A 25,669-nucleotide genomic window follows, 5' to 3' on the forward strand; every position below is an offset into this window, starting at 1 on the left:
GCAACTCGCTGGTTTGAAAGAACATATTTATGTGTCTGAGACCTTGAGATGAGTGTAAGAACAGAGTAGGAAGGCAGGCATTGTGCTTCTATAGCCTGTAAAGGCAAGCCAGAGAACTCTCACTCTTGATGGAACCAGCTCAGACTCAGAGCAGAGGTAATTTCATTACAATGGTGTATAAAGGGGGATCGGAGCATGACAATTGAAGAGATCATGCATTCCCTACTCTGCTCAATGTCGAACAAATGTTGAGTCCTGTAGTCTAGGGAGTCAGGACTATAGTTTTGTAAAGCTTTCCCCTATAGCCGTATTGCTCAGCCTCAGACATGCCAGTTGTGATCTGCCCACAGATGCCAGGCATTGTGGTAGAGACACAATGAGAAACCGCAGGCTCAGTTAAGGCTGAGTAATATTTTCCTAATCAGTCATCTAGTCCTGAGGAACAGTCTCTCTTGTTCACTCCTATCCTCTCCAGTTATTCCTGATGGCCTGCATGTTTCTGCTGACTGTTACAACAGTTACAGACAACACAGATAATTTGTGCTCAGGCTATTTATTCAAACTGAGGGTTTGAATAAATAAAACAGCCAAAGCCTTTGTCCAGCCTCTGTCCCTAGCTTTCTCCCCACAGCGAAAGCCATTCTGAGAAATGAATCCTGGAATCTTTGCCAAGTGGCTGTATTAACTGATCATGTCCAGTCATGGTAAATATAAATGTTATCACAATGTTGCATTCTTTGATGGACCACAAAAAGTTCAAGCTCATCTAGGTAGAATAGGGAAGCTGGTGGTTTATGATGTGATAGGTCACAGAACCACAGCCTCGCTGTATCCTCATTCAATTTCCCTGTTTCGAATAGTCAAATCTGTCAGAGCATATGGCAAGACCTGTTCAGGTCAGGCCACTGACAACATATAATTGGATGATATTACTGGATCAAGCTCTTGGATAAAACACAAACCAATTCATTCTTCAGTGATCTGTAACCATGGGAAATTGGAATGTTCACAGAGTGGATTGCAGAAACTCACACTTTACCAGGGGCCATTTGAACAAGGGCCATTTGAATGGGGGCCATTTATACAGGGGCCATTTGAACGATACATTAAAATAGACTCCAATCCCCAACATAAATAGTGCTGTGTAGTTCAGTCTTCAGAGGATTCCAAGCAACTTTTCAAGACATCCAAAGACTGTGTCCAGTCTCTCTCTAACTTTATCCCCACAGCCAAAGACTGTGTCCAGCCTCTGTCCATAGCTTTCTCCCCACACAGGTACGTTCAATGCACAATAACAAGCAAAAATGGTATCCGCATCTAGCTGGTTTGGATATAGATAGAGAGCCCTTGGATATAGATAGAGAGCTAACATTAATAATATGCATGTCAATCTCTCCTGGCTCAAAATGGAGGAGAGATTGACTTCATCACTACCTGTATTTGTGAGAGATATCGACATGTTGAACGCACCGAGCTGTCTGTTTGAACTACTAGCACACAGCTCAGACACCCATGCATACCCCACAAGACATGCCACCAGAGGTCTCTTCACAGTCCCCAAGTCAAGAACAGACTATGGGACGTGCACAGTACTACATAGAGCCATGACTACATGGAATTCTATTCCACATCAGGTAACTGATGCAAGCAGTAAGATTAGATTTAAAAAACAGATACAAATACACCTTATGGAACAGCGGGGACTGTGAAGCAACACAAACATAGGCACAGACACATATAAACACACACGATAACAAATGCACTATACACACATTGATTTTGTGCTGTAGATATGTGGTAGTAGAGTAGGGGCCTGAGGGCACACACTTAATGTGTTGTTGTCTAGGCTGAGGCTCTCTTTCCTCCATCCCTCCATCGCCAGTCTGTCCAGATTCAGGCTGTCTGCTCTGCTGTGCTATGGGTGGATGAACAGGGATTATCCCCGTCCCCGGCCAGCCCACCAGGTCAGCCAGAGTGGGAGGCATGGAGAGAAGCAGTGCTAAAGATTGGCTGTGGCACATGGCAGGCGAGCGGGGCGAACACTCAGGGATTAGGGAGTGGAAAAATACTTATATCAAACAACATGTGTGAGAGCTGACCCCCCTGGATCCAGGAAGCTGCAGAGAGGCCAAGAACACGTGGGCTCCTCTGTCCAACACTGCTGCTGCTGCTGCTCAGGTTTTTCCATGCCCCTCTTGACTCACTCCTATACAGAGTAGGGCAAGTCTATGTCTGACGCTTACCGCATACCCCACCCTCAGGGCAAAGGGGTGGTTGGATCAAGATGGTTATTTCAACTTGTTATGACCGTTATCATGTTGGATCAACATGGCCAGTTGGTTGAATTAGGTATGGTTGGTTTTGTCTTATGACTCTCTCAGCTAATATTTGTTTCCATGGTTACCCTGCAATTGTGTTTGCATACGTAGGCTAATGTACTGCTCACTTTTAGATACCTCTTTCATATAACGTTTGACAAAATTATGCAGATTTCCTTTGAACAGTGAAGGCTGGTGGGAGGAGTTATAGGAGGATGGGCTCATTGTAATGGCTGGTATGGAATTAATGGAACTGAGTCAAACATGTGGTTTGATATAATTTGATACCGTTCCATTTATTCCATTCCAGCCATTACAATGAGCCTGTCCTCCTATAGCTCCTCCCACCACCCTCCACTGCCTTTGAAGCAGAGACAATGGGAGTGTGTGAGCATGTGTATGCTGTGTGCTTGTGTGCATGTACTGTGTGTCTTTCTTCAGATGTTCAGACTCATGTAGGCTATTTTACATCACACAACAGTGATTTACCTTGATTTTTTTTAATGAGAAATATTTCAGGTTTATCTTTATACTGTGAGGGATCCTGTGCTCCTGGAAGTATTATATCTAATGTTGCATTTCCTGGGTAGAAGCTCTCTAGGGTGTTTAGCAACAATATTTTATTCATACAGATATTTATTTTCATAGCCAAGGTATCTTAACTAACAGGAAAGCAGGAAACTGACATTAATCGCAAATGACATAGGCAGGAAGTGGGTTCTAACTAACGGCTCAGTACCTTGACCTTATTATCTATCTATCTCTCTCTCTCTCTCTCTCTCTCTCTCTCTCTCTCTCTCTCTCTCTCTCTCTCTCTCTCTCTCTCTCTCTCTCTCTCTTTCTTTCTCTCTCTCTTTCTCTCTCTCTCTCTCTCTCTCTCAATCTCTCTCTCTCTCTCAATCTCTCTCTCCCTCTATCTCTCTCTCTTTCTTTCTCTCTCTCTATCTCTCTTTCTTTCTTTCTCTCTCTCTCTCTCTTTCTCAGTGGATAAGGAGGTTACAGCACAGCACCCCTTTCAGTCACGCTACAACCATTTTCTCCATAGTAAGCAGGATATTGGAAATGAAGAAGTTTGATTTGTTGCTAAGCAACTGGAGATCTATGCACCAGACTCACCTATCTCTTATGGTAAGTCTCTTCAGAAGGGTGAGTGGTGAGTGGCGAAGTTACAAAATGGCTTCAGCATCTCTGCGGAAAAAATGAATCATACCTTGATGAATACTGATTCTGCTACAATACAATCTTTGTACGTGTCAAAAGATGTCCTTCCAAATACAGGAAATGGTGTGCTTAGTACCCAAAGCCTCATAAAATTATGTGGAATGTTTTGGACAGATACATTATCAAATTAAAGATGAATTGAAATAAAAATGAAATCTCAGCCCTTTAATGCTCTGGCTTGAATGTGTAGTACAGACACTCACAGAAGCAGCACCCAGAGATGTGTCATGAATCATATGCATTATACAGTCTGGCCGTTTTCTAACATTGACGTCCTTGCCTTCACCGTGACCATGGACAGGATTCTATACTGCTTCTGGGGGGGGGGGTTAAGATATTACAGCATCTGTCATGTTTTCTCTCTTTGTGTTTGAGAAATAGCTAGGAACACAGTAACCAAGGCCAAGCAACCTGTCTGATGATGGCACATCCACTCCTACAGAAAATATGGTCAGCAACAGGAAATGTAAATGATTTAGCGATTATAATGAATGGATACATTTTTCATTAGGGCAAATCAAGTCTGACATTTTAAAATGGAAATTACAAACTTTAGAAGCTTTTTTAATCCTCAAATACACTACAGGTTTGCATTTCCTTCTGGTAGGAAAATTATCCGTTATAAAAGAGTGATCAAATTAAGATCCTACATCTGTAGCTGGCACGCCTGCTTGTAGACTTTAGAAAAGCAAGCAATAACTAAAAATACTGAATAAGACTCACATTCCTTTTAATCTTTTACCCAGATTTTAGGAGAGATGCAGAGAAGCATATTTTGTTTTTAGAACCACCAGTCAGATGGATACAGACAGCTCAATAGGTATGCTTAGATATGAAGAAAAATATACAGATGTATTTTTTACGTAGAATTAAGCTTAATGATTATGGCTCTAGATTGCAGGAAAAAGCAGTTTCAGGTGTTTGAAAAATGCTAAATTCTCCAACAACCACCCTCCCCCCAGCCATCCTCACATACTTTGTGATTCGTCAGATTTTTGGGGTGCATTACGCCCCTGCTCAAGATCTTGGCACCTCCAGCACTACAGCACGAAGCCTTCATCTTTTTGAATAATGTCAAAGATAGATTATGCTCAGTATTCACTTGCACTGATATGCACTGAGGTGTCCTCCCTTTTATGCTTCACTAGACTACAAAGCGACAATGGCCAGACACAGGAAGCCTCCCTCTCATGTCAGTGAACGTTAGAAGGGAGGAGGCAGACTTCAACGTGCAGACTTTTGGCACCTGGTCCCCTCCATAGCAGGCTAGGGGTGAGAGTTTGGACAGGAGGGGTGATAGAGTGGGAAGAGCAAAGTCCTCTTGCCAATGTGACAGTGATTCTTCCAAGTGATTGAATTTCCTTTCCTGACTGTTAATTGATTTGCGGGCCAAGACAGCTAAACACTTTGGAATGAATAATCAAACACCTGGGTGTGTACTTTTGGCCAAATAATTAAATGACACTTATACAGTCAGCTGACACACATCAAAATATGTTGTAATAGATTCAAAGGGAATTCATTGTCATTTGACACATGCTACAACATGTGTATTTCTGCCCATATTATCTCAGACACACCGGTGGGATTGTCAAACATTTGCCTGCCAACAGTACTTAGCACCTCTGAATAAATTGTCGGCAGTCAATCTCTTTTGTGTTCACACATTGAAGACCTTGAAGTCGTCAGCCACTCAGCCTTGTTAAAATACTCCAAACCAAAAGGTGGCAGTAGCATTGTTTGGCAATGCATGTCTGTGTGTGTTGCTTAGTTTATGGTATAGATTCCAATGTAAGCTAGCTAGTTAGCTAGCTAGTTATTCGTTAGCTAGCACAACATAGCTAGCTAGCTAAAGACACTGCACTAACTCTGCAGCTAACACAGGCAGCTGATGTATGATTTCATTAAAATGTCAATACTAGCTACAGTGGTTAGCTAGCTTGGAGGAAGTATTTTGTTTTGTGCATTGTCTGTGCACTTAGCTAACTACCATCCCATAGTCTACATTGCATATGAAGTGTGACTGGCTCATGACATTCAACCGTGATGTTATTGTCACTCATGTTGGCTCCTCACGTGGGGGTTCGTGCTCTCTAATAGGCTCAAAGTCAAGTTGTTGGCCACTGACATGATTTGCAATTCTACAAGTAGAAACATCAGGTTCGTTAAGCAGGTGCCGCTTTTGTTTTATTAAGAGAAGGAACGGCCTCCCGCTGTGACAAGTACCTATCGGCAGTCAATTAAATGTATTTATAAAAACCTGTTCCACCCAGCCAACACCAAAATGGCGCTGAACACAAAAGCTGGTAGCTGTGTGAGAGTGAGAAATTTTTTCTGCTATTTTTTTCTTATTTTTGAGCTATATTCCTCATTACTGGGTTGTATCCACTCAGCTGTGAATAGGGTGAATCATTCTCTGACCTTGTCGAGGTTTGACTTAACTAGCTAGGCCTACTTGACTATGCTGCAAGTTTCCCACAGAGGGAATCATTTTATGGTTTATATTTACCATGACGGGATGATCCCCACTCGCCCAGAATGAGTCAGGCAACTGACGACTGAGGAGTAATGAAAATGGAAGGTGACGTGCATGTAGGGTGTGTGTGTGCATGTGTGTGTGTGACTGCATGCGTGTCAGTGTGTAAGTGTGTGTGTATCTGTGAAAGGACTAGCTGTGACCTTGAGTGGCACTCTGTCTCACATGGGAAACGACAAGCTGCTAAAGCAAACACATCTGGCTCTGTTGGTCTAACTGCCACAGTGGGCTGAACCCGCTGTAAAAATGTGTGACAACTATCTGACAACCATCTGAGAACCTGGGAGTGTTGGAGCAGGAAGGGACAGCAGGGGTTCTGGCAGACTGACAGTGAGGCAGTAGGTATAGGGACGATGCGATGTGTGATGCAAACACACTCACACAGGGGCAAGGTGATCATATAGACCAGTGATCATCAACCAGATTCAGCCACGGGACAATTTTTTTCTTGAGCGGATGGTCAGAACATAATTACAAATAATTTGACTGCAAAATGACATCAAGAATCCCAAACAGATATAATAGTAGACTAAAACCTAATAATTTCAAACCTCCTGGTGTTTTTACAGTCTTTAATGGAAAAAAAAATATATATATACACTGCTCAAAAAAATAAAGAGAACACTTAAACAACACAATGTAACTCCAAGTCAATCACACTTCTGTGAAATCAAACTGTCCACTTAGGAAGCAACACTGATTGACAATAAATTTCACATGCTGTTGTGCAAATGGAATAGACAAAAGGTGGAAATTATAGGCAATTAGCAAGACACCCCCCAAAACAGGAGTGATTCTGTAGGTGGTGACCACAGACCACTTCTCAGTTCCTATGCTTCCTGGCTGATGTTTTGGTCACTTTTGAATGCTGGCGGTGCTCTCACTCTAGTGGTAGCATGAGACGGAGTCTACAACCCACACAAGTGGCTCAGGTAGTGCAGTTCATCCAGGATGGCACATCAATGCGAACTGTGGCAAAACGGTTTGCTGTGTCTGTCAGCGTAGTGTCCAGAGCATGCAGGCGCTACAAGGAGAAAGGCCAGTACATCAGGAGACGTGGAGGAGGCCGTAGGAGGGCAACAACCCAGCAGCAGGACCGCTACCTCCGCCTTTGTGCAAGGAGGTGCACTGCCAGCGTCCTGCAAAATGACCTCCAGCAGGCCACAAATGTGCATGTGTCTGCTCAAACGGTCAGAAACAGACTCCATGAGGGTGGTATGAGGGCCCGACGTCCACAGGTGGGGGTTGGCTTACAGCCCAACACCGTGCAGGACGTTTGGCATTTGCCAGAGAACACCAAGATTGGCAAATTCGCCACTGGCGCCCTGTGCTCTTCACAGATGAAAGCATGTTCACACTGAGCACATGAGCACATGTGACAGACGTGACAGAGTCTGGAGAAGCCGTGGAGAACGTTCTGCTGCCTGCAACATCCTCCAGCATGACCGGTTTGGCGGTGGGTCAGTCATGGTGTGGGGTGGCATTTCTTTGTGGGGCCGCACAGCCCTCCATGTGCTCGCCAGAGGTAGCCTGACTGCCATTAGGTACCGAGATGAGATCCTCAGACCCCTTGTGAGACCATATGTTGACACATGCACATTTGTGGCCTGCTGGAGGTCATTTTGCAGGGCTCTGGCAGTGCACCTCCTTGCACTAAGGCGGAGGTACCGGTCCTGCTGCTGGGTTGTTGCCCTCCTACGGCCTCCTCCACGTCTCCTGATGTACTGGCCTGTCTCCTGGTAGCGCCTGCATGCTCTGGACACTATGCTAACAGACACAGCAAACCTTTTTGCCACAGTTCGCATTGATGTGCCATCCTGGATGAACTGCACTACCTGAGCCAATTGTGTGGGTTGTAGACTCTGTCTCATGCTACCACTAGAGTGAGAGCACCGCCAGCATTCAAAAGTGACCAAAACATCAGCCAGGAAGCATAGGAACTGAGAAGTGGTCTGTGGTCACCACCTGCAGAATCACTCCTGTTTTGGGGGGTGTCTTGCTAATTGCCTATAATTTCCACCTTTTGTCTATTCCATTTGCACAACAGTATGTGAAATTTATTGTCAATCAGTGTTGCTTCCTAAGTGGACAGTTTGATTTCACAGAAGTGTGATTGACTTGGAGTTACATTGTGTTGTTTAAGTGTTCCCTTTATTTTTTTGAGCAGTGTATATATCTTTTGCTCAGACAACTTGGGGGACCAAATAAAACCACCCGGAGACAAATTTGGCTCCGGGCCACCAGTTGGGGAACCCTGATATGGACACTTCCTCTATTGATGTGTGTATTGGGAAATAAAACTAAATTAAAACCAAAAGTAAAAGCAGCCAAACCTTGGTGGTGCCAATGTTCCTGTTCAAGCTCTATCTAGTCAGTACCCTTCACTGCCTCTTATTCATATCATTTTTAGGCTGTAGGCCCATGGTTGAATCCATTGACTGTTAGAAAGATTGAAATTGAAATCTCTACAGAACAAATAGGCCCATAGGACAGGGGTGTGGCTTGGTGGGATTTTAGAGAGAAGAGAGAGGTGATGCATCAAAGATGTCCGTTCTTGACAGGAAGACAAGTTGCTGTGGTAACACCTCAGTGGAAATGTGAATGCCCTGGCAATATGCTTGTAAGATAGACAAAATAAAGAATAAAAGAACAAGTGAAGACAACAAATTCAGGGTACAATGTAGCCTTCAGAAGAAAGGTTCTCTTCGTGCTGTATAATTACTTTTAATTACTGCATATACCTGTAATCACAATGCAGAGAGAAATGAGGACCTCTACACAGAATCACCTTAATTCAGCCCTTTCATTTTCACTAACTATTCCTGTCCAGCTTGTCTGAAAGATTATACAAGTTTGCAATATAATGTTCTTAGACTAATCTGGCTGGAATGAAGGGTAATCTGAAAGGTTAATATGCAGTGATCATTTCCAGTGAAGAATAGTGAAGTTGTTTGAGTGGACTGTTCATGACCACATGACCATCTCTGTGTGGATCTATTTAGGCTATTTATTTAATTTTTATTTTACCTTTGTTTAACCAGGTAGGCAAGTTGAGAATAAATTCTCATTTACAGCTGCGAGATAAAGCAAAGCAGTTCGACACATACAACAACACAGAGTTACACATGGAGTAAAACAAACATACAGTCAATAATACAGTACAAAAACAAGTCTATATACAATGTGAGCAAATGAGGTGAGATAAGGGAGGTAAAGGCAATAAAAAGGCCACGGTGGTGAAGTAAATACAATATAGCAATTAAAAACACTGGAATTGTAGATTTGCAGTAGGTGAATGTGCAAAGTAGAAATACTGCTATAATGGTACCTTGAGGGGAAATGACAGTTATTCACAGTTTCCCAGGTAATATGCTGCCTGTTTATACTGTTGAGGAATGAAGAATAGGCAATTGCCTAACCATGAATCCAATATGTATTCTACTCAGGGATCATAGTAGTGTATTTTAACCCACAAACCTCCCAGGAAAGGCTTAATTATGCAAACAGCTCAACGTGAATTCCTAACTCGCCCACGCTACCAACTACTCAGATCGTACCATCAGGAAGCAAAATTCAAAATTCCCTGGTACTTTTTCAAACTCATACTTGGCTATACTTAAATACACATTGTAGGCCTATTGCAACAAACTGCATTTCACTTTACAAGGAAAATGCAAATATCCAAGGAGCCATGTGAATGTTGTGACACATGGTGTTAGTGGTATAGTCATGTTTCTAACAGGCAACCAATAACATTAATAGTCAAAATGATAAAAAATATTATTTTTGTTAATTTAATCTAATCACAAACTATGAGGTTTATAAGGACAAATACTAGCTTGGCAACTGACCTCCTTGATCTGAAAGGAACATCAGAAACGTGTCCGACCCCTTTAACTGTGCCCTGGTCTGGTCTGGCCTGCTGCAACGGTAAAAGCAAGGCCACAAAAACAAGTGGCCTTTTGTTGGGTCTTTCTCAGTGAGTGTTTATAAACCCTATTTCTCAACCAGGATAAAGATGCTTATTTCCTGGGCCCTCTGACCCAATTAAAAGGTCATAATGAAGCTTTGGTCTGAATGAAGTAGAACATACAGCAGAACATACAGCAGAACAAACACACAGCAGAACACACAGCAGAACATACAGCAGAACACACAGCAGAACACACAGTAGAACACACAGCAGAACACACAGTAGAACACACAGCAGAACACACAGTAGAACACACAGCAGAACACACAGCAGAACACACAGTAGAACACACAGCAGAACACACAGTAGAACACACAGCAGAACACACAGTAGAACACACAGTAGAACACACAGTAGAACACAAAGTAGAACACACAGTAGAACAAACACAAAGTAGAACACACAGTAGAACAAACACACAGTAGAACAAACACACAGTAGAACACACCGCAGAACAAACACACAGCAGAACACACAGCAGAACATACAGCAGAACACACAGCAGAACACACAGTAGAACACACAGCAGAACACACAGTAGAACACACAGCAGAACACACAGTAGAACACACAGTAGAACACACAGCAGAACACACAGCAGAACACACAGTAGAACACACAGCAGAACACACAGTAGAACACACAGCAGAACACACAGTAGAACACACAGTAGAACACAAAGTAGAACACACAGTAGAACAAACACAAAGTAGAACACACAGTAGAACAAACACACAGTAGAACACACCGTAGAACAAACACACAGTAGAACACACGGCAGACCAAACAGCAGAACACACAGTAGTCTTCACCCTTATGAATGAGGCCAGCCATATGCTTTCTATTCTTGATTGGATAAGGCTGACGACTGTATAGTCAGTTCCAATTCAGATACGAATGACCATTGTTATAGACTAGGCTTCTGTTAGAAGTACTATTATAATATATATTATATTATGAAGTACTACTAGGCTGGAGAGTCTGATGCGTATGTTTGTCACATAGTTCATTTTTAAATAGTTTGCCTGCTGATTCTGAGAACCATTTGTTCCGCAGAATCAGACCAAATCGGACTACCATTTATTATTTACATGTCTAATGGGGGGCAGGTAGCCTAGCAGTTATAACATTGGGCCAGTAACCAAAAGATCTGTTGACGTGCCCTTGAGGAAAACACTTACAGTGCATTCAGAAAGTATTCATACCCCTTGACTCATCTACACACAATACCCCATAATGACAAAGTGAAAACGTGTAACAGTTTAGCTTCCGTCCCTCTCCTCGCCCCTACCTGGGCTCGAACCAGGGGCCCTCTGCACACATCGACAACAGCCACCCTCGAAGCATTGTTACCCATCGCTCCACAAAAGCCACGGCCCTCGCAGAGCAAGGGGAACAACTACTTCAAGACCTCAGAGCGAGTGACGTCACTGATTGAAACGCTTTTGGTGCGCACCACCGCTAACTAGCTAGCCATTTCACATCGGCTACACATGTTTTTAGAAATGTTAGCACATAAAAAAAAATGTAATACAGAAATATCTAATTTACATAGGCATTCATACCTCTGAGTCAATACTTTGTAAAAGTACCTTTGGCAGCGATTACAGCTGTGTCTTTCTGGGTACGTCTCAAAGATGGGCGACATTGCCCATTATTATATTTCTTCAAGCTCTGTCAAATTGGTTGTTGATCATTGCTAGACAACCATTTTCAGGTCTTACCATAGATTTTCAAGTAGATTTAAGTCAAAACTGTAACTCAGCCACTCAGGAATATTCACTGTCTTCTGACTAGGGGGACTGGAGTCTTTGACAATTTTTAGGGCCTTCCTCTGACACCACCTGGTATAAAGGTCCTGGATGGCAGGAAGCTTGGCCCCAGTGATGTACTGGGCTGTTCGCACTACCCTCTGTAGTGCCTTGCGGTCGGAGGCCGAGCAGTTGCCATACCAGGCAGTGATGCAACCAGTCAGGATGCTCTCGATGGTGCAGCTGTAGAACATTTTGAGGATCTGAGGACCCATGCCAAATATTTTCAGTCTCCTGAGGGGGAATGGGTTTTGTCGTGCCCTCTTCACGACTGTCTTGGTGTGCTTGGACCATGTTAGTTTGTTGGGGATGTGGACACCAAGGAACTTGAAGCTCTCAACCTGCTCCACTGCAGCCCCATCGATGAGAATGGGGGCGTGCTCGGTCCTAATTTTTCCTGTAGTCCACAATCATCTCCTTTGTCTTGATCATGTTGAGGGAGAGGTTGTTGTCCTGGCACCACACGGCCAGGTCTCTGACCTCCTCCCTATAGCCTGTCTTGTCGTTGTCGGTGATCAGGACACTGTTGTGTCATCAGCTAACTTAATGATGGAAACTTCATCTCCCAGTGTCTGGTGTAAAGCAGACTGAACCAGTTTTTCCTCTAGGATTTTTCCTATTCTTAGCTACATTATGTTTCTTTTTTATCCTGAAAAACTCCCCAGTCCTTAATGATTACAAGCATACCCATAACAGAGCTAAGAGTTATCACTTCAAATAAAGCAGTTAGTCAACATAATGTGGACTACAGTAGTATGAGTAGTATACACATTGTGATGCAGATTTTCCAAAGAGGGAAATAAAGGACATTTTGTCCCTGTTAGATGTAATCAGTTCAAACGGCGTTTATCACAGGAGGAAGGAGAAGAGTCTCTCTGGCAACATCACATGGTCAGAGGCCAGTCATCCAGATGTGTCTTGGCTCCTGAGAAAGGATGAATCATTCTGTTTGATATGCTGCAGGGCTGTGGCCTGTCAGCTCACCTGTCGTGAGTCACCACAGAGATATAGCCCACTCCTCATCGCCTGGTCGGCTGCCTGCCTGCCACTGGAGATAGAGCTGATCAAATCACTGGAGGAGAGGAGAGGCATATGTCATGTAGATGTTGACACTCTGCTTCTTACTTTAAAAAGCTGCTTTGAAAAGTTATCCAATTTTTTGGTAATACACTCTGACTACCCCTCGCCATGTTTAAAAAAGAATATATTTCCAGGTTTTGTAGATTGACTATGAATTATTGTCTCTTCAGGATGTGTTTGTAACGTTGGTTCACCTAACCTACTTTTCTTCCCAACACTTGAAGACACAGTTCAAGTGTTGTTCCATGGTGTTGCAATTAACGACTAGTGTTGATTGAGGAGACAAGAGAGAGCTGTGGCTCTTGGGATGAAAAGTGACACAATTAAAGAGACCCCAGTGAGTAATTGCCCATCTTCCTGCCAGCTCTGGAGGTCCAGCCAGCCATGTGTAACGGATGTGAAATGGCTAGCTAGTTAGCGGGTACGCGCTAGTAGCGTTTCAATCAGTTACGTCACTTGCTCTGAAACCTAGATGTAGTGTTGCCCCTTGCTCTGCAAGGGCCGTGGCCTTTGTGGAGCGATGGGTAACGATGCTTCGTGGGCGACCGTTGTTGATGTGTGCAGAGGGTCCCTGGTTCGCGCGAGGGGACGTACTAAAGTTATACTGTTACATTGATGCTGTTGACCCGGATCACTGGTTGCTGCGGAAAAGGAGGAGGTTGAAAGGGGGGTGAGTGTAACGGATGTGAAATGGCTAGCTAGTTAGCGGGTACGCGCTAGTAGCGTTTCAATCAGTTACGTCACTTGCTCTGAAACCTAGATGTAGTGTTGCCCCTTGCTCTGCAAGGGCCGCGGCTTTTGTGGAGCGATGGGTAACGACGCTTCGTGGGTGTCAGTTGTTGATGTGTGCAGAGGGTCCCTGGTTCGCGCCCGTGTCGGGGCGAGGGGACGTACTAAAGTTATACTGTTACACATGCAGGCAACCACACACAGCAGGGAGACAGATGTGTGTATCTATGTGTGTGCGTCCGTACGTGTACGCATGTGTGTACTTGAGCTGAGCTTGCTAGTGCAGAGAGAGACAGAGGATGTCAGTGCTGAGGGTCAATGAGGAGCAATCAGTAGAAGGAGCTGAGTGAGCAGGTGTGTATGTAACGGTGTGTGTTTACTAGGCTTGATTTTACATGGCATAGGAGAGGTGCTGGGTATGGAAATAGTACTTTATCTCTCCTTCTCCTTACCTGCCTGTGCAATACAACACAGTTCATGTTTGCTTGAAGGCTTGAATAGATTATTGGTATGAAACCACTTGTGGGTGTATCACTTGTCTCTGTGAATCTTAATGTTCTACATTCTCACCCTCTCCCTTCCTGCCTAATGGAATGTGACAAGAAAGCCAGGAAAATAAAACCAAATGATCTCCTGTGCTCGCTGAGGTGACAGTGAAAAATGTGTTGTTTCAGGCCGGTAATTGATTTATTGCAGATTCTGCCATAACATTATTAGGCATGTAGTGAGCAAAACGATACATGGCCTACCTCTGCATGAGCTTCCAAGTGGCTGTAAATAGAGTACATGACTCAGCTGTATGGTGAATGGACTGTGTGGACTCATTGTGTATTGAAGTAATACAGTATATTGACCGTTGTTTTTATGTCCTATAAGGTTTATTGCACCGTCTAAATGACCTATATCTAACAGCTCCATATCAATAGCACTATGCAGGACAGGACATGCTCAACATGTTGAAGTCAAATAAGGACAAAACAGATCAATTATAGAGCGGTGTTCGTCCGTATACTACCCAGTTCCAGACCATGCAGGGGTGTATCCTGTGACCTCTTCCTCATCTGATTACCATGTGAAAGGTTGTCCTGTGAGGCTGAATGGCACAGGGCTCCTTGTAGCCGCCCTACTCTAATTAGGCATGGTAATTAAAAGAGAGTCTGTCCCTTTGTAGTGACATCTGGTTGCCCGTCCACCTCCTGTATCAGGGGTGGAGAAACAGGCCAAACAAAACTAAGTTGGCTATGACTTCCTCATCACCATGACAGGGCAAGGGGTGAGAGGTCAGGGAGACAGGAAGAGCGACCACTGGATCTCGAGGCGCTAAAACGTGTTTATGTGTCTGTGTGTGTGGTGGTATGTGTGTTTTTCTCTTCAGTGTCCAGAAGTCTGTACATATGTAAACTGATCTTGAAGGGCTCCTCTGTATGTTTTCTGTTACAGCCGGACATGTGTGTTTCTAGCCTGAGTGATATTATGTACGCATTCAAAGTCAGCTCATCTTACAACTCTCATGCATGTGTTCTTTCTTTCTGTTGACAGTGCTGAGTGCTAATACAGTACATGAGCCTTGGGCTCTGTAGGCGAAATGTATTGAGATATGTGCCCTTACTGGAGGCAGATGGCCTGCTATTCTTTCATCTGTGTAGGAGTTAGAGAAGGAGATAGGAGTCTGCCCTACAGTGTGCATCAAAATACAGAGCTATGTGTGCACAATGTTACATTTATGCAACAGGATCAAAACACCGGTCTGTGAGAAGGTAAACGGAATGGGTTTAATTATTCTGCACAAAACAGTGGAAAATACAGAACACACACACAGACCAGAATGTCGATACTACAGATGAAGGATCTTAATTTGACCCAGTTTGCTACAGCAGGCAAATAATCCTTTAGCAACAGGAAATGTGAATAATTATGTGGATTATAATTAACATAATTTTTTTGTAGGGTGTAATACATTTTTCGTTAGGGCAAATCAAGTCTGACATTAAAGTGAAAATTACAGACTTTAGAAGCCTTTTCAAGCCTTGAACACACTACAAGTTTGTATTTCCTGCATATATATTCAACATGAAACTTAAATGGAAAAACAAGAGTGATTCATGCATTACTCCTATTGACACAAATCAGCTATTATTTACCTTCTGTCTCCAGCCTGTCTGTAATAGTGCAAGCAAAGCAATGTCTAAAGTGTGTTCATGTGTGCTGACAACAGGTTTATGCAGTGTCCACATGTAGGATTTTAATTTGATCACCCTGTTCAAGGAGAACTTTCCTGAAATGCAGGAAATGTAAAACTTGTAGTGTATTTGAGGTTTAAAAAGGCTTCTGAAATGTGTAATTTCCACTTTGAAATTTCAGACTAGATTTTCCCTTCACGAAAAATGTATCAACCCCTACAAAAAACTTAATTAAAATCCACAAAATAATAAAAAATTCCTGTTGCTGCAGGATTATTTTCCTGCTGTAGCAAACTGGCTCAAATTAAGATCCTACATCTGTAGCAGCGCTGAACAATAGTGTCCTGTAGACTTTATAGGAACATTAGCCAGGATAAGCAACATAACTTACATTTAATAGATTTGTTCACTAACTAAGACTGAACTGCTGTTGTGCTAGTGTTTTTCTTAAGAAAGTGAGAGTTTCTATGTTCAAATAGCTTGCATTCTTAGGGATTTACCACTTGTGATTGACAGAAAAACAGAGTGGAAACATTATTACCTACAAAATATCAGTACATAGTAAATGCATAATAAATATTTGATAGAACTTTTAAAATGAACATTACATTTAAAAAGAAGTATGAAATCTGATGGAATTGTGTTTCCAGGTAATACAGAGGATATTACATGACCTGAAGAAATAAGTTATGATTTATATTATCACAATCTGTCTCATGAAAAAATAGCTCAATTACTATTGTAATGATCAGATACATAATCATCTTTTCACAGTTTATCATAATCTTTAATAAAGATCGATTAAAATATATTATACAGTACTAATATTTAACCTTTAAGAGTAGTCTAGAATGGCTATCATTTCAGAGTAAATATTGAACAGAAAAAACTAATCAGAAAACATGTACATTATGAAATATCCATTGACATATTCACATTCACCTAAAACAGCTTGCGCTTCATTGCCATTCATAAGATATTTCCGTTCCCTCCGTTATAATAAACAAAAGGTTTAATGTTAAGATGTCTGTCTGTGTGAGGGTGAGAGCTGCATGATAATAAGCAGCCAGACAATAACATGGGCTAGGTACCTCTGAGTAGCCAGGACGAACCGTTGCTAAGCACTTCTGGTTGCTAAGTGAGAGTGAGAGGGGGAACATTTCAGGAGCCCTTGGTGCAACGCTGAAATCTGAGGGCATTCCTTGACTTCTGGTGCTGCAGAACTATTAAGACCCCTGTCATATGACAGGCTAACGGTGCAGTGATAGAGACACTCCTAAAGCATCCAAAGTGTGATACAGTAGTTTTTTCCCCAAGGTTAAATAAACACACACATAAACAATAACAATCTTAAAATAGGGCAACCTCATCTAATGTAGGCTGCAGTATGTACCTATATTACAATCATTGGCAGCAACTTGACAATAAAAAAAAGTTAAAAATCTGCATAATTTATTTTATATAGTGCTGTTCATTACAAAGAGAATCTCAAAGATGAATAAAAAACAAACAAAACAAATGATCTGGTAGGTCTTGGGCAATGTTCTTCCACAGCTTCAGATGATAATGTGTTGTTCAGCCAGGTAGTTCATAAAGGCTGGGCAGTAGATTTAGCGGAGAAAGCTTCAGTGACACAGAGGGAACAGCTAACTAAACTAACTTACCAATATAAAAAGTGTTAACTGACAAGGCTAATTGAGGTCAGGGGCCTCCTAGTGGCCAGGGGCACTAAGTGACCGCTTATGTAACTTATGCCTGAAGCTGGCTCTGCCTGAGTGATGCTTCGGCAGCTATAAGCGCTGGAAAGACCACCACACCTCGGCAGTAGTCAGGAAACAGTCCCCTACGAGGCGGACTCAGGAACAGAGATACAGTTGAAGTCGGAAGTTTACATACACTTATAGGTTGGAGTCATTAAAACTCGTTTTTCAACCACTCCACAAATGTCTTGTTAACAAACTATACTTTTGGCAAGTCGGTTAGGACATCTACTTTGTGCATGACACAAGTAATTTTTCCAACAATTGTTTACAGACAGATTATTTCACTGTATCACTGTATTTCACATTCACTGTATCACAATTCCAGTGGGTCAGAAGTTTACATACACTAAGTTGACTGTGCCTTTAAACAACTTAGAAAATTCCAGAAAATTATGTCATGGCTTTAGAAGCTTCTGATAGGCTAATTGACATCATTTCAGTCAATTGGAGTTGTACCTGTGAATGTAATTCAAGGCCTACCTTCAAACTTAGTGCCTCTTTGCTTGACATCATGGGAAAATCAAAAGAGATCAGCCAAGACCTCAGAAAAAGAAATTGTAGACCACAAGTCTGGTTAATCCTTGGGAGCAATTTCCAGACGCCTGAAGGTGCCACGTTCATCTGTACAAACAATAGTACGCAAGTATAAACACCATGGGACCATGCAGCCGTCATACTACTCAGGAAGGAGACACTTTCTGTTTCCTAGAGATGAACGTATTTTGGTGCGAATCAATCCCAGAACAACAGCAAAGGACCTTGTGAAGATGCTGGAAGAAACAGGTACAAAAGTATCTATATCCACAGTAAAACGAGTCCTGTATCGACATAACCTGAAAGGCCGCTCAGCAAGGAAGAAGCCACTGCTCCAAAACCGTCATAAAAAAGCCAGACTATGGTTTGCAACTGCACATGGGGACAAAGATCGTACTTTTTGGAGAAATGTCCTCTGGTCTGATGAAACAAAAATAGAACTGTTTGGCCATAATGACCATCATTATGTTTGGAGGAAAAAGGGGGATGCTTGCAAGCCGAAGAACACCATCCCAACCGTGAAGAACGGGGGTGGCAGCATCATGTTGTGGGGGTGGTTTGCTGCAGGATGGACTGGTGCACTTCACAAAATAGATGGCATCATGAGGGATGAAAATTATGTGGATATATTGAAACAACATCTCAAGACATCAGTCAGGAAGTTAAAGCTTGGTCGCAAATGGGTCTTCCAACGGGACAATGACCCCAAGCATACTTCCAAAGTTGTGGCAAAATGGCTTAAGGACAACAAAGTCAGGGTATTGGAGTGGCCATCACAGAGCCCTGACCTAAATCCTATATAAAATGTGTGGGCAGAACTGAAAAAGCGTGTGCGAGCAAGGAGGCCTACAAACCTGACTCAGTTACACCAGCTCTGTCAGGAGGAATGGGCCAAAATTCACCCAACTTATTGTGGTAAGCTTGTGGAAGGCAACCCGAAATGATTCACCCAAGTTAAACAATTTAAAGGCAATGCTACCAAATACTAATTGAGTGTATGTAAACTTCTGACCCACTGGGAATGTGTGAAAAAAATAAAAGCTGAAATAAATCATTCTCTCTACTATTTTTCTGACATTTCACATTCTTAAAATAAAGTGGTGAAGGGAATTTTTACTAGGATTAAATGTCAGGAATTGTGAAAAACTGAGTTTAAATGTATTTGGCTAAGGTGTATGTAAACTTCCGACTTCAACTGTATGACACTGTCACTGTTTTCAGTCCTGTTCTGGCCAATATACAGTATCAAGATGTGAACAGTGATCCATATCAACATTATCTTTAAAAATCAGTACAGGAAGATCGAGTGACGGGTTATAACTAAGACCTGCCCATACTGGTGTCCTTGAGAGACCATTAGGACCACTGCTACAGCGGGGCCTCTCCTCGTCCTATCCACCTGCCCCTCAGTGTCCATGCTTTGGTCTTTAGGGTGGACTATCAGGCAGGTCTGTGGCACTGCTCTCCAGCTCAGTGAAGCTCACCATTGGAGGGACAGTGGGCCGGGACACAGGCAACCATTTGTACTGGAGGTCCTGCGAGTAGGGGCTCAGGTCCCAATCATAGTGCTGGAGCAGGTACCCACACGCTGCCTGAAACACAAATACAGATGTCCTTCTGGTGGCAATAGAGATGTACCATAAGACACAACACAGTATGTCCCTTTAAGACGCAGCACATTATGTCCCTTTAAAACACAACATATTAGGCTACATGAACAATAGAGATGTCTCTTTAAAACAAAACATATTAGGCTACATGTACAATAGAGATGTCTCTTTAAGACACAACACATTAGGCTACATGTACAATAGAGATGTCTCTTTAAGACACAACACATTAGGCTACATGTACAATAGAGATGTCTCTTTAAAACACAACATATTAGGCTACATGTACAATAGAGATGTCTCTTTAAGACACAACACATTAGGCTACATGTACAATAGAGATGTCTCTTTAAGACACAACACATTAGGCTACATGTACAATAGAGATGTCTCTTTAATACACAACACATTATGTCTCTTTAAAACACAACATATTAGGCTACATGTACAATAGAGATGTCTCTTTAATACACAACACATTAGGCTACATGTACAATAGAGATGTCTCTTTAAAACACAACACATTAGGCTACATGTACAATAGAGATGTCTCTTTAATACACAACACATTAGGCTACATGTACAATAGAGATGTCTCTTTAATACACAACACATTATGTCCCTTTAAGACAACACATTAGGCTACATGAACAATCACTCTGGCCAATCTGGCTAATGAGCGCCAAATAACAGCACTGCTTGTGTCGTAGTGTCTTGTTCATCCACTGCAGAGTGGCCTTTTGGCAGGATCTCTGAAGTGACCAGTTTGATGCTAACAGTACATGAGTGACAGATCGTCCTTGCCTCTCCTCTCTCTCCCGAGAGAGTGCCTTTGCCAGAGGCGGTAAGGGGAAATGGGTAGGGGGGAGGGGAGGGAAGGGGGGAAGATGACTCACAGCTTCTGACCTACATCCCACTGCTCTCCAGAGTCTCCTCTCTGGTCTCTGGTCACACCCATCCCATGCACTAGCCTGGCCAAGACAGAGACAGCCAGCCACCTCTCTAGTGATTGTGCCTCAGTAATGACCATACTCCTCAGTTGGGATGGGCCAGGTAATAAATCACAAGGATAAGGACAGAGCATGTTCAGGACAGATTCCATCAGGCTATTATTCCAATGCATGTGATTTAAGAAGCTAAAAGAAATGTTGATGCATGACACTAACCCCATGTATCTTCTTGTAATATATCCCTTCATGCTTAAAGGGAAATATATGATTGGCTTTACTTAGATATAATATATATCAACCCTTAGAGTATATCCATGACTCTCACATCTTGTCACCTCTCATACCACTCTTATACAGTAGTAGTGTTGTTGGTTTTGCTGTAGAGAGAACCCACTGGGCACAGACATCAGTTCAAAACATGTCACCATCTCACTGGATTTAGATTCAAAGTTGGGTGAAAAAAATACAAAATTCACTTAGGTTGATGACCATTTGCAAATCCAATCAGTTTTCCACGTTGATTCAACGTCATCACATATAATTTTTTGTTGTTGAAATGACGTGGAAACGACGCTGATTCAACCCGCTTTGGCCCAGTGTGAAAGCCCTGCTGATGTGTGTGTAGGTGTGGAGGCTGCCATGTGTAAAGGAGGATGACAAATGGACTGTCCCCTCAGGGGTGGCCTGGGTTTGGGGGACTGGCCACGCTGGATTTCACTAAGCCAAACAGTGATGCCTCATCTCTTCCATGACATGAAACCGCCCTGTCACCCCCCGCTCCTCAGAATGGGTATGTCTGGGTGCAATGTTACCGTCACTGCCCACTGCAGCTTGTTAGCAGCCTTGACATGACAAGACAGTATATCACTTCTTTATAATGCAATATCACCTAGGATTTGAACTTAAGCGTTGTGAATCTGTCTCAAGTACCACAATGGACACTTATAGGGCCTATACAGTATATACCATCAAAACCTGTTACTGGGTGTCTGTACACAACGGGGAGGAATTGCATTCTAGTCAACATATGAGAGTAAAGTGTTATTACTTTTACAAAACATCAACATTGCTTTTATCGCTTGAGAATTTGACCTGAGCTAGGTAAAGTGGCTGTTTTGATACAACAGACTCAGTACAGCTCATCCTCTCAAACCACTCTGTCTGTTGCCATGGTAACCGTCTCAAAGATATGCTTTCTGCTCTGGCTCTGTCATCAAATATCAGTTCCTCAGAGAGACACAATATCTCATATATGAGTTTGAGACCAATACAGTATTTTCCCTATATACCTACCTCCACCATAATTAAGCAATGACACAATGGATTGCATTCCATTCCTACAAACAAAACACCTAAGCCAGCTAATCAGTTCTTATAGCAGCCATATGGCCGCCTTTGTCAGTCAGCACATCTGTATGCAGCGTAAGTATAGTTCAGCATCAACTCTCCCATGATAAGATGATCAGGGTTGAGTCATCCCTCACAACAGCCTTGTCCGTCCGCATGCACTAAATCATTGAACAGGAGAAGGGAGGATGATTATTTTCTCCTCGGAAAAAAAAGATGTATGGAAGTTGATGACATCCGTAAGCACACACCAGCTCCTCCTGTTACAATGCTGTGTCTTTGGAGTCTGTAACTACTGCATAGTTCTGTACATCTGCAATTCCCAGGGTGAATGATGGGCTGGATGAAGTACTGTGGTGGTACCTACCGTCTATTTGACTGACAGTATCTGGTTTTATTGGATAAAAAGCAATAGAGAGTGAGTCATACTCCCTGCTGAGTGGATGGTAATCTCCCAGATCCTTGTCTATCAGTGGGCATTAGAGAGCTCAGTACAGACACTCAGTTCAGTACGTCAGAGGAAGCAGGCTGATCTGTGGCACTTCCAAATGGCACCTTATTCCCTATATAGTGCACTACTTTTGAGCAGAGCCCTATGGGCGTCACTACGGTGTCCCTATGGGCCCTGGTCAAAAGTAGAACGGTAAAAAGGGAATGCGGTGCCATTTGGGACACAGCCAGGGTAGTAGGAACCCAGCCTCGCTCACCGCCCCGCAGAGGTCTGATATGATCTGTCGACCAGGCCAGGGTAGTAGGAACCCAGCCTCCCTCACTGCCCCGCAGAGGTCTGATATGATCTGTCGACCAGGCCAGGGTAGTAGGAACCCAGCCTCCCTCACCGCCCCACAGAGGTCTGATATGATCTGTCGACCAGGCCAGGGTAGTAGGAACCCAGCCTCTCTCACCGCCCCGCAGAGGTCTGATATGATCTGTCGACCAGGCCAGGGTAGTAGGAACCCAGCCTCCCTCATGCCCCACAGGGGTCTGATATGATCTGTCGACCAGGCCAGGGTAGTAGGAACCCAGCCTCCCTCACCGCCCCGCAGAGGTCTGATGTGATCTGTCGACCAGGCCAGGGTAGTAGGAACCCAGCCTCTCTCACCGCCCCGCAGAGGTCTGATGTGATCTGTCGACCAGGCCAGGGTAGTAGGAACCCAGCCTCCCTCACTGCCCCACAGGGGTCTGATATGATCTGTCGACCAGGCCAGGGTAGTAGGAACCCAGCCTCCCTCACTGCCCCACAGGGGTCTGATATGATCTGTCGACCAGGCCAGGGTAGTAGGAACCCAGCCTCCCTCACTGCCCCACAGGGGTCTGATATGATCTGTCGACCAGGCCAGGGTAGTAGGAACCCAGCCTCCCTCACCGCCCCGCAGAGGTCTGATATGATATGTCGACCAGGCCAGGGTAGTAGGAACCCAGCCTCCCTCACCGCCCCGCAGAGGTCTGATATGATCTGTCGACCAGGCCAGGGTAGTAGGAACCCAGCCTCTCTCACCGCCCCACAGAGGTCTGATATGATCTGTCGACCAGGCCAGGGTAGTAGGAACCCAGCCTCCCTCACCGCCCCGCAGAGGTCTGATATGATCTGTCGACCAGGCCAGGGTAGTAGGAACCCTGCCTCCCTCACCGCCCCGCAGAGGTCTGATATGATCTGTCGACCAGGCCAGGGTAGTAGGAACCCAGCCTCTCTCACCGCCCCGCAGGGGTCTGATATGATCTGTCGACCAGGCCAGGGTAGTAGGAACCCAGCCTCCCTCACCGCCCCGCAGAGGTCTGATATGATCTGTCGACCAGGCCAGGGTAGTAGGAACCCAGCCTCCCTCACCGCCCCGCAGAGGTCTGATATGATCTGTCGACCAGGCCAGGGTAGTAGGAACCCAGCCTCCCTCACTGCCCCTCAGGGGTCTGATATGATCTGTCGACCAGGCCAGGGTAGTAGGAACCCAGCCTCCCTCACTGCCCCGCAGAGGTCTGATATGATCTGTCGACCAGGCCAGGGTAGTAGGAACCCAGCCTCTCTCACCGCCCCACAGGGGTCTGATATGATCTGTCGACCAGGCCAGGGTAGTAGGAACCCAGCCTCCCTCACTGCCCCACAGGGTTCTGATATGATCTGTCGACCAGGCCAGGGTAGTAGGAACCCAGCCTCCCTCATGCCCCACAGGGGTCTGATATGATCTGTCGACCAGGCCAGGGTAGTAGGAACCCAGCCTCCCTCATGCCCCACAGGGGTCTGATGTGATCTGTCGACCAGGCCAGGGTAGTAGGAACCCAGCCTCCCTCACTGCCCCGCAGAGATCTGATATGATCTGTCGACCAGGCCAGAGTAGTAGGAACCCAGCCTCCCTCACTGCCCCGCAGAGGTCTGATATGATCTGTCGACCAGGCCAGGGTAGTAGGAACCCAGCCTCCCTCATGCCCCACAGGGGTCTGATATGATCTGTCGACCAGGCCAGGGTAGTAGGAACCCAGCCTCGCTCACCGCCCCGCAGAGGTCTGATATGATCTGTCGACCAGGCCAGGGTAGTAGGAACCCAGCCTCTCTCACCGCCCCACAGAGGTCTGATGTGATCTGTCGACCAGGCCAGGGTAGTAGGAACCCAGCCTCCCTCATGCCCCACAGGGGTCTGATATGATCTGTCGACCAGGCCAGGGTAGTAGGAACCCAGCCTCTCTCACCGCCCCGCAGAGGTCTGATATGATCTGTCGACCAGGCCAGGGTAGTAGGAACCCAGCCTCCCTCATGCCCCACAGGGGTCTGATGTGATCTGTCGACCAGGCCAGGGTAGTAGGAACCCAGCCTCCCTCATGCCCCACAGGGGTCTGATGTGATCTGTCGACCAGGCCAGGGTAGTAGGAACCCAGCCTCCCTCATGCCCCACAGGGGTCTGATGTGATCTGTCGACCAGGCCAGGGTAGTAGGAACCCAGCCTCCCTCATGCCCCACAGGGGTCTGATGTGATCTGTCGACCAGGCCAGGGTAGTAGGAACCCAGCCTCCCTCACTGGCCCGCAGAGATCTGATATGATCTGTCGACCAGGCCAGAGTAGTAGGAACCCAGCCTCCCTCACTGCCCCGCAGAGGTCTGATATGATCTGTCGACCAGGCCAGGGTAGTAGGAACCCAGCCTCCCTCATGCCCCACAGGGGTCTGATATGATCTGTCGACCAGGCCAGGGTAGTAGGAACCCAGCCTCGCTCACCGCCCCGCAGAGGTCTGATATGATCTGTCGACCAGGCCAGGGTAGTAGGAACCCAGCCTCTCTCACCGCCCCACAGAGGTCTGATGTGATCTGTCGACCAGGCCAGGGTAGTAGGAACCCAGCCTCCCTCATGCCCCACAGGGGTCTGATGTGATCTGTCGACCAGGCCAGGGTAGTAGGAACCCAGCCTCCCTCATGCCCCACAGGGGTCTGATGTGATCTGTCGACCAGGCCAGGGTAGTAGGAACCCAGCCTCCCTCATGCCCCACAGGGGTCTGATGTGATCTGTCGACCAGGCCAGGGTAGTAGGAACCCAGCCTCCCTCATGCCCCACAGGGGTCTGATGTGATCTGTCGACCAGGCCAGGGTAGTAGGAACCCAGCCTCCCTCATGCCCCACAGGGGTCTGATGT

At 44.8% G+C, this 25,669-nt stretch overlaps 1 protein-coding gene across 2 annotated transcripts in view; it reads right to left on the reverse strand.

Moving 5' to 3' along the window:
- Positions 1-15,421: 15,421 nt before the first annotated feature.
- The window catches only part of LOC129813820 (uncharacterized), a 59,808-nt gene continuing 49,560 nt past the window's right edge, over positions 15,422-25,669 (reverse strand). For both annotated transcript variants that reach the window (XM_055866391.1, XM_055866376.1), the window contains exon 11: positions 15,422-19,737. In XM_055866391.1, the coding sequence (XP_055722366.1) occupies positions 19,573-19,737 (165 nt within the window). In that variant the 3' untranslated portion in view covers positions 15,422-19,572. The remainder of the gene's footprint in view (positions 19,738-25,669) is intronic.

The sequence above is a fragment of the Salvelinus fontinalis genome, chromosome 2, assembly GCF_029448725.1.
Source record: "Salvelinus fontinalis isolate EN_2023a chromosome 2, ASM2944872v1, whole genome shotgun sequence".
Classification (NCBI taxonomy): Eukaryota; Metazoa; Chordata; class Actinopteri; order Salmoniformes; family Salmonidae; genus Salvelinus; species Salvelinus fontinalis.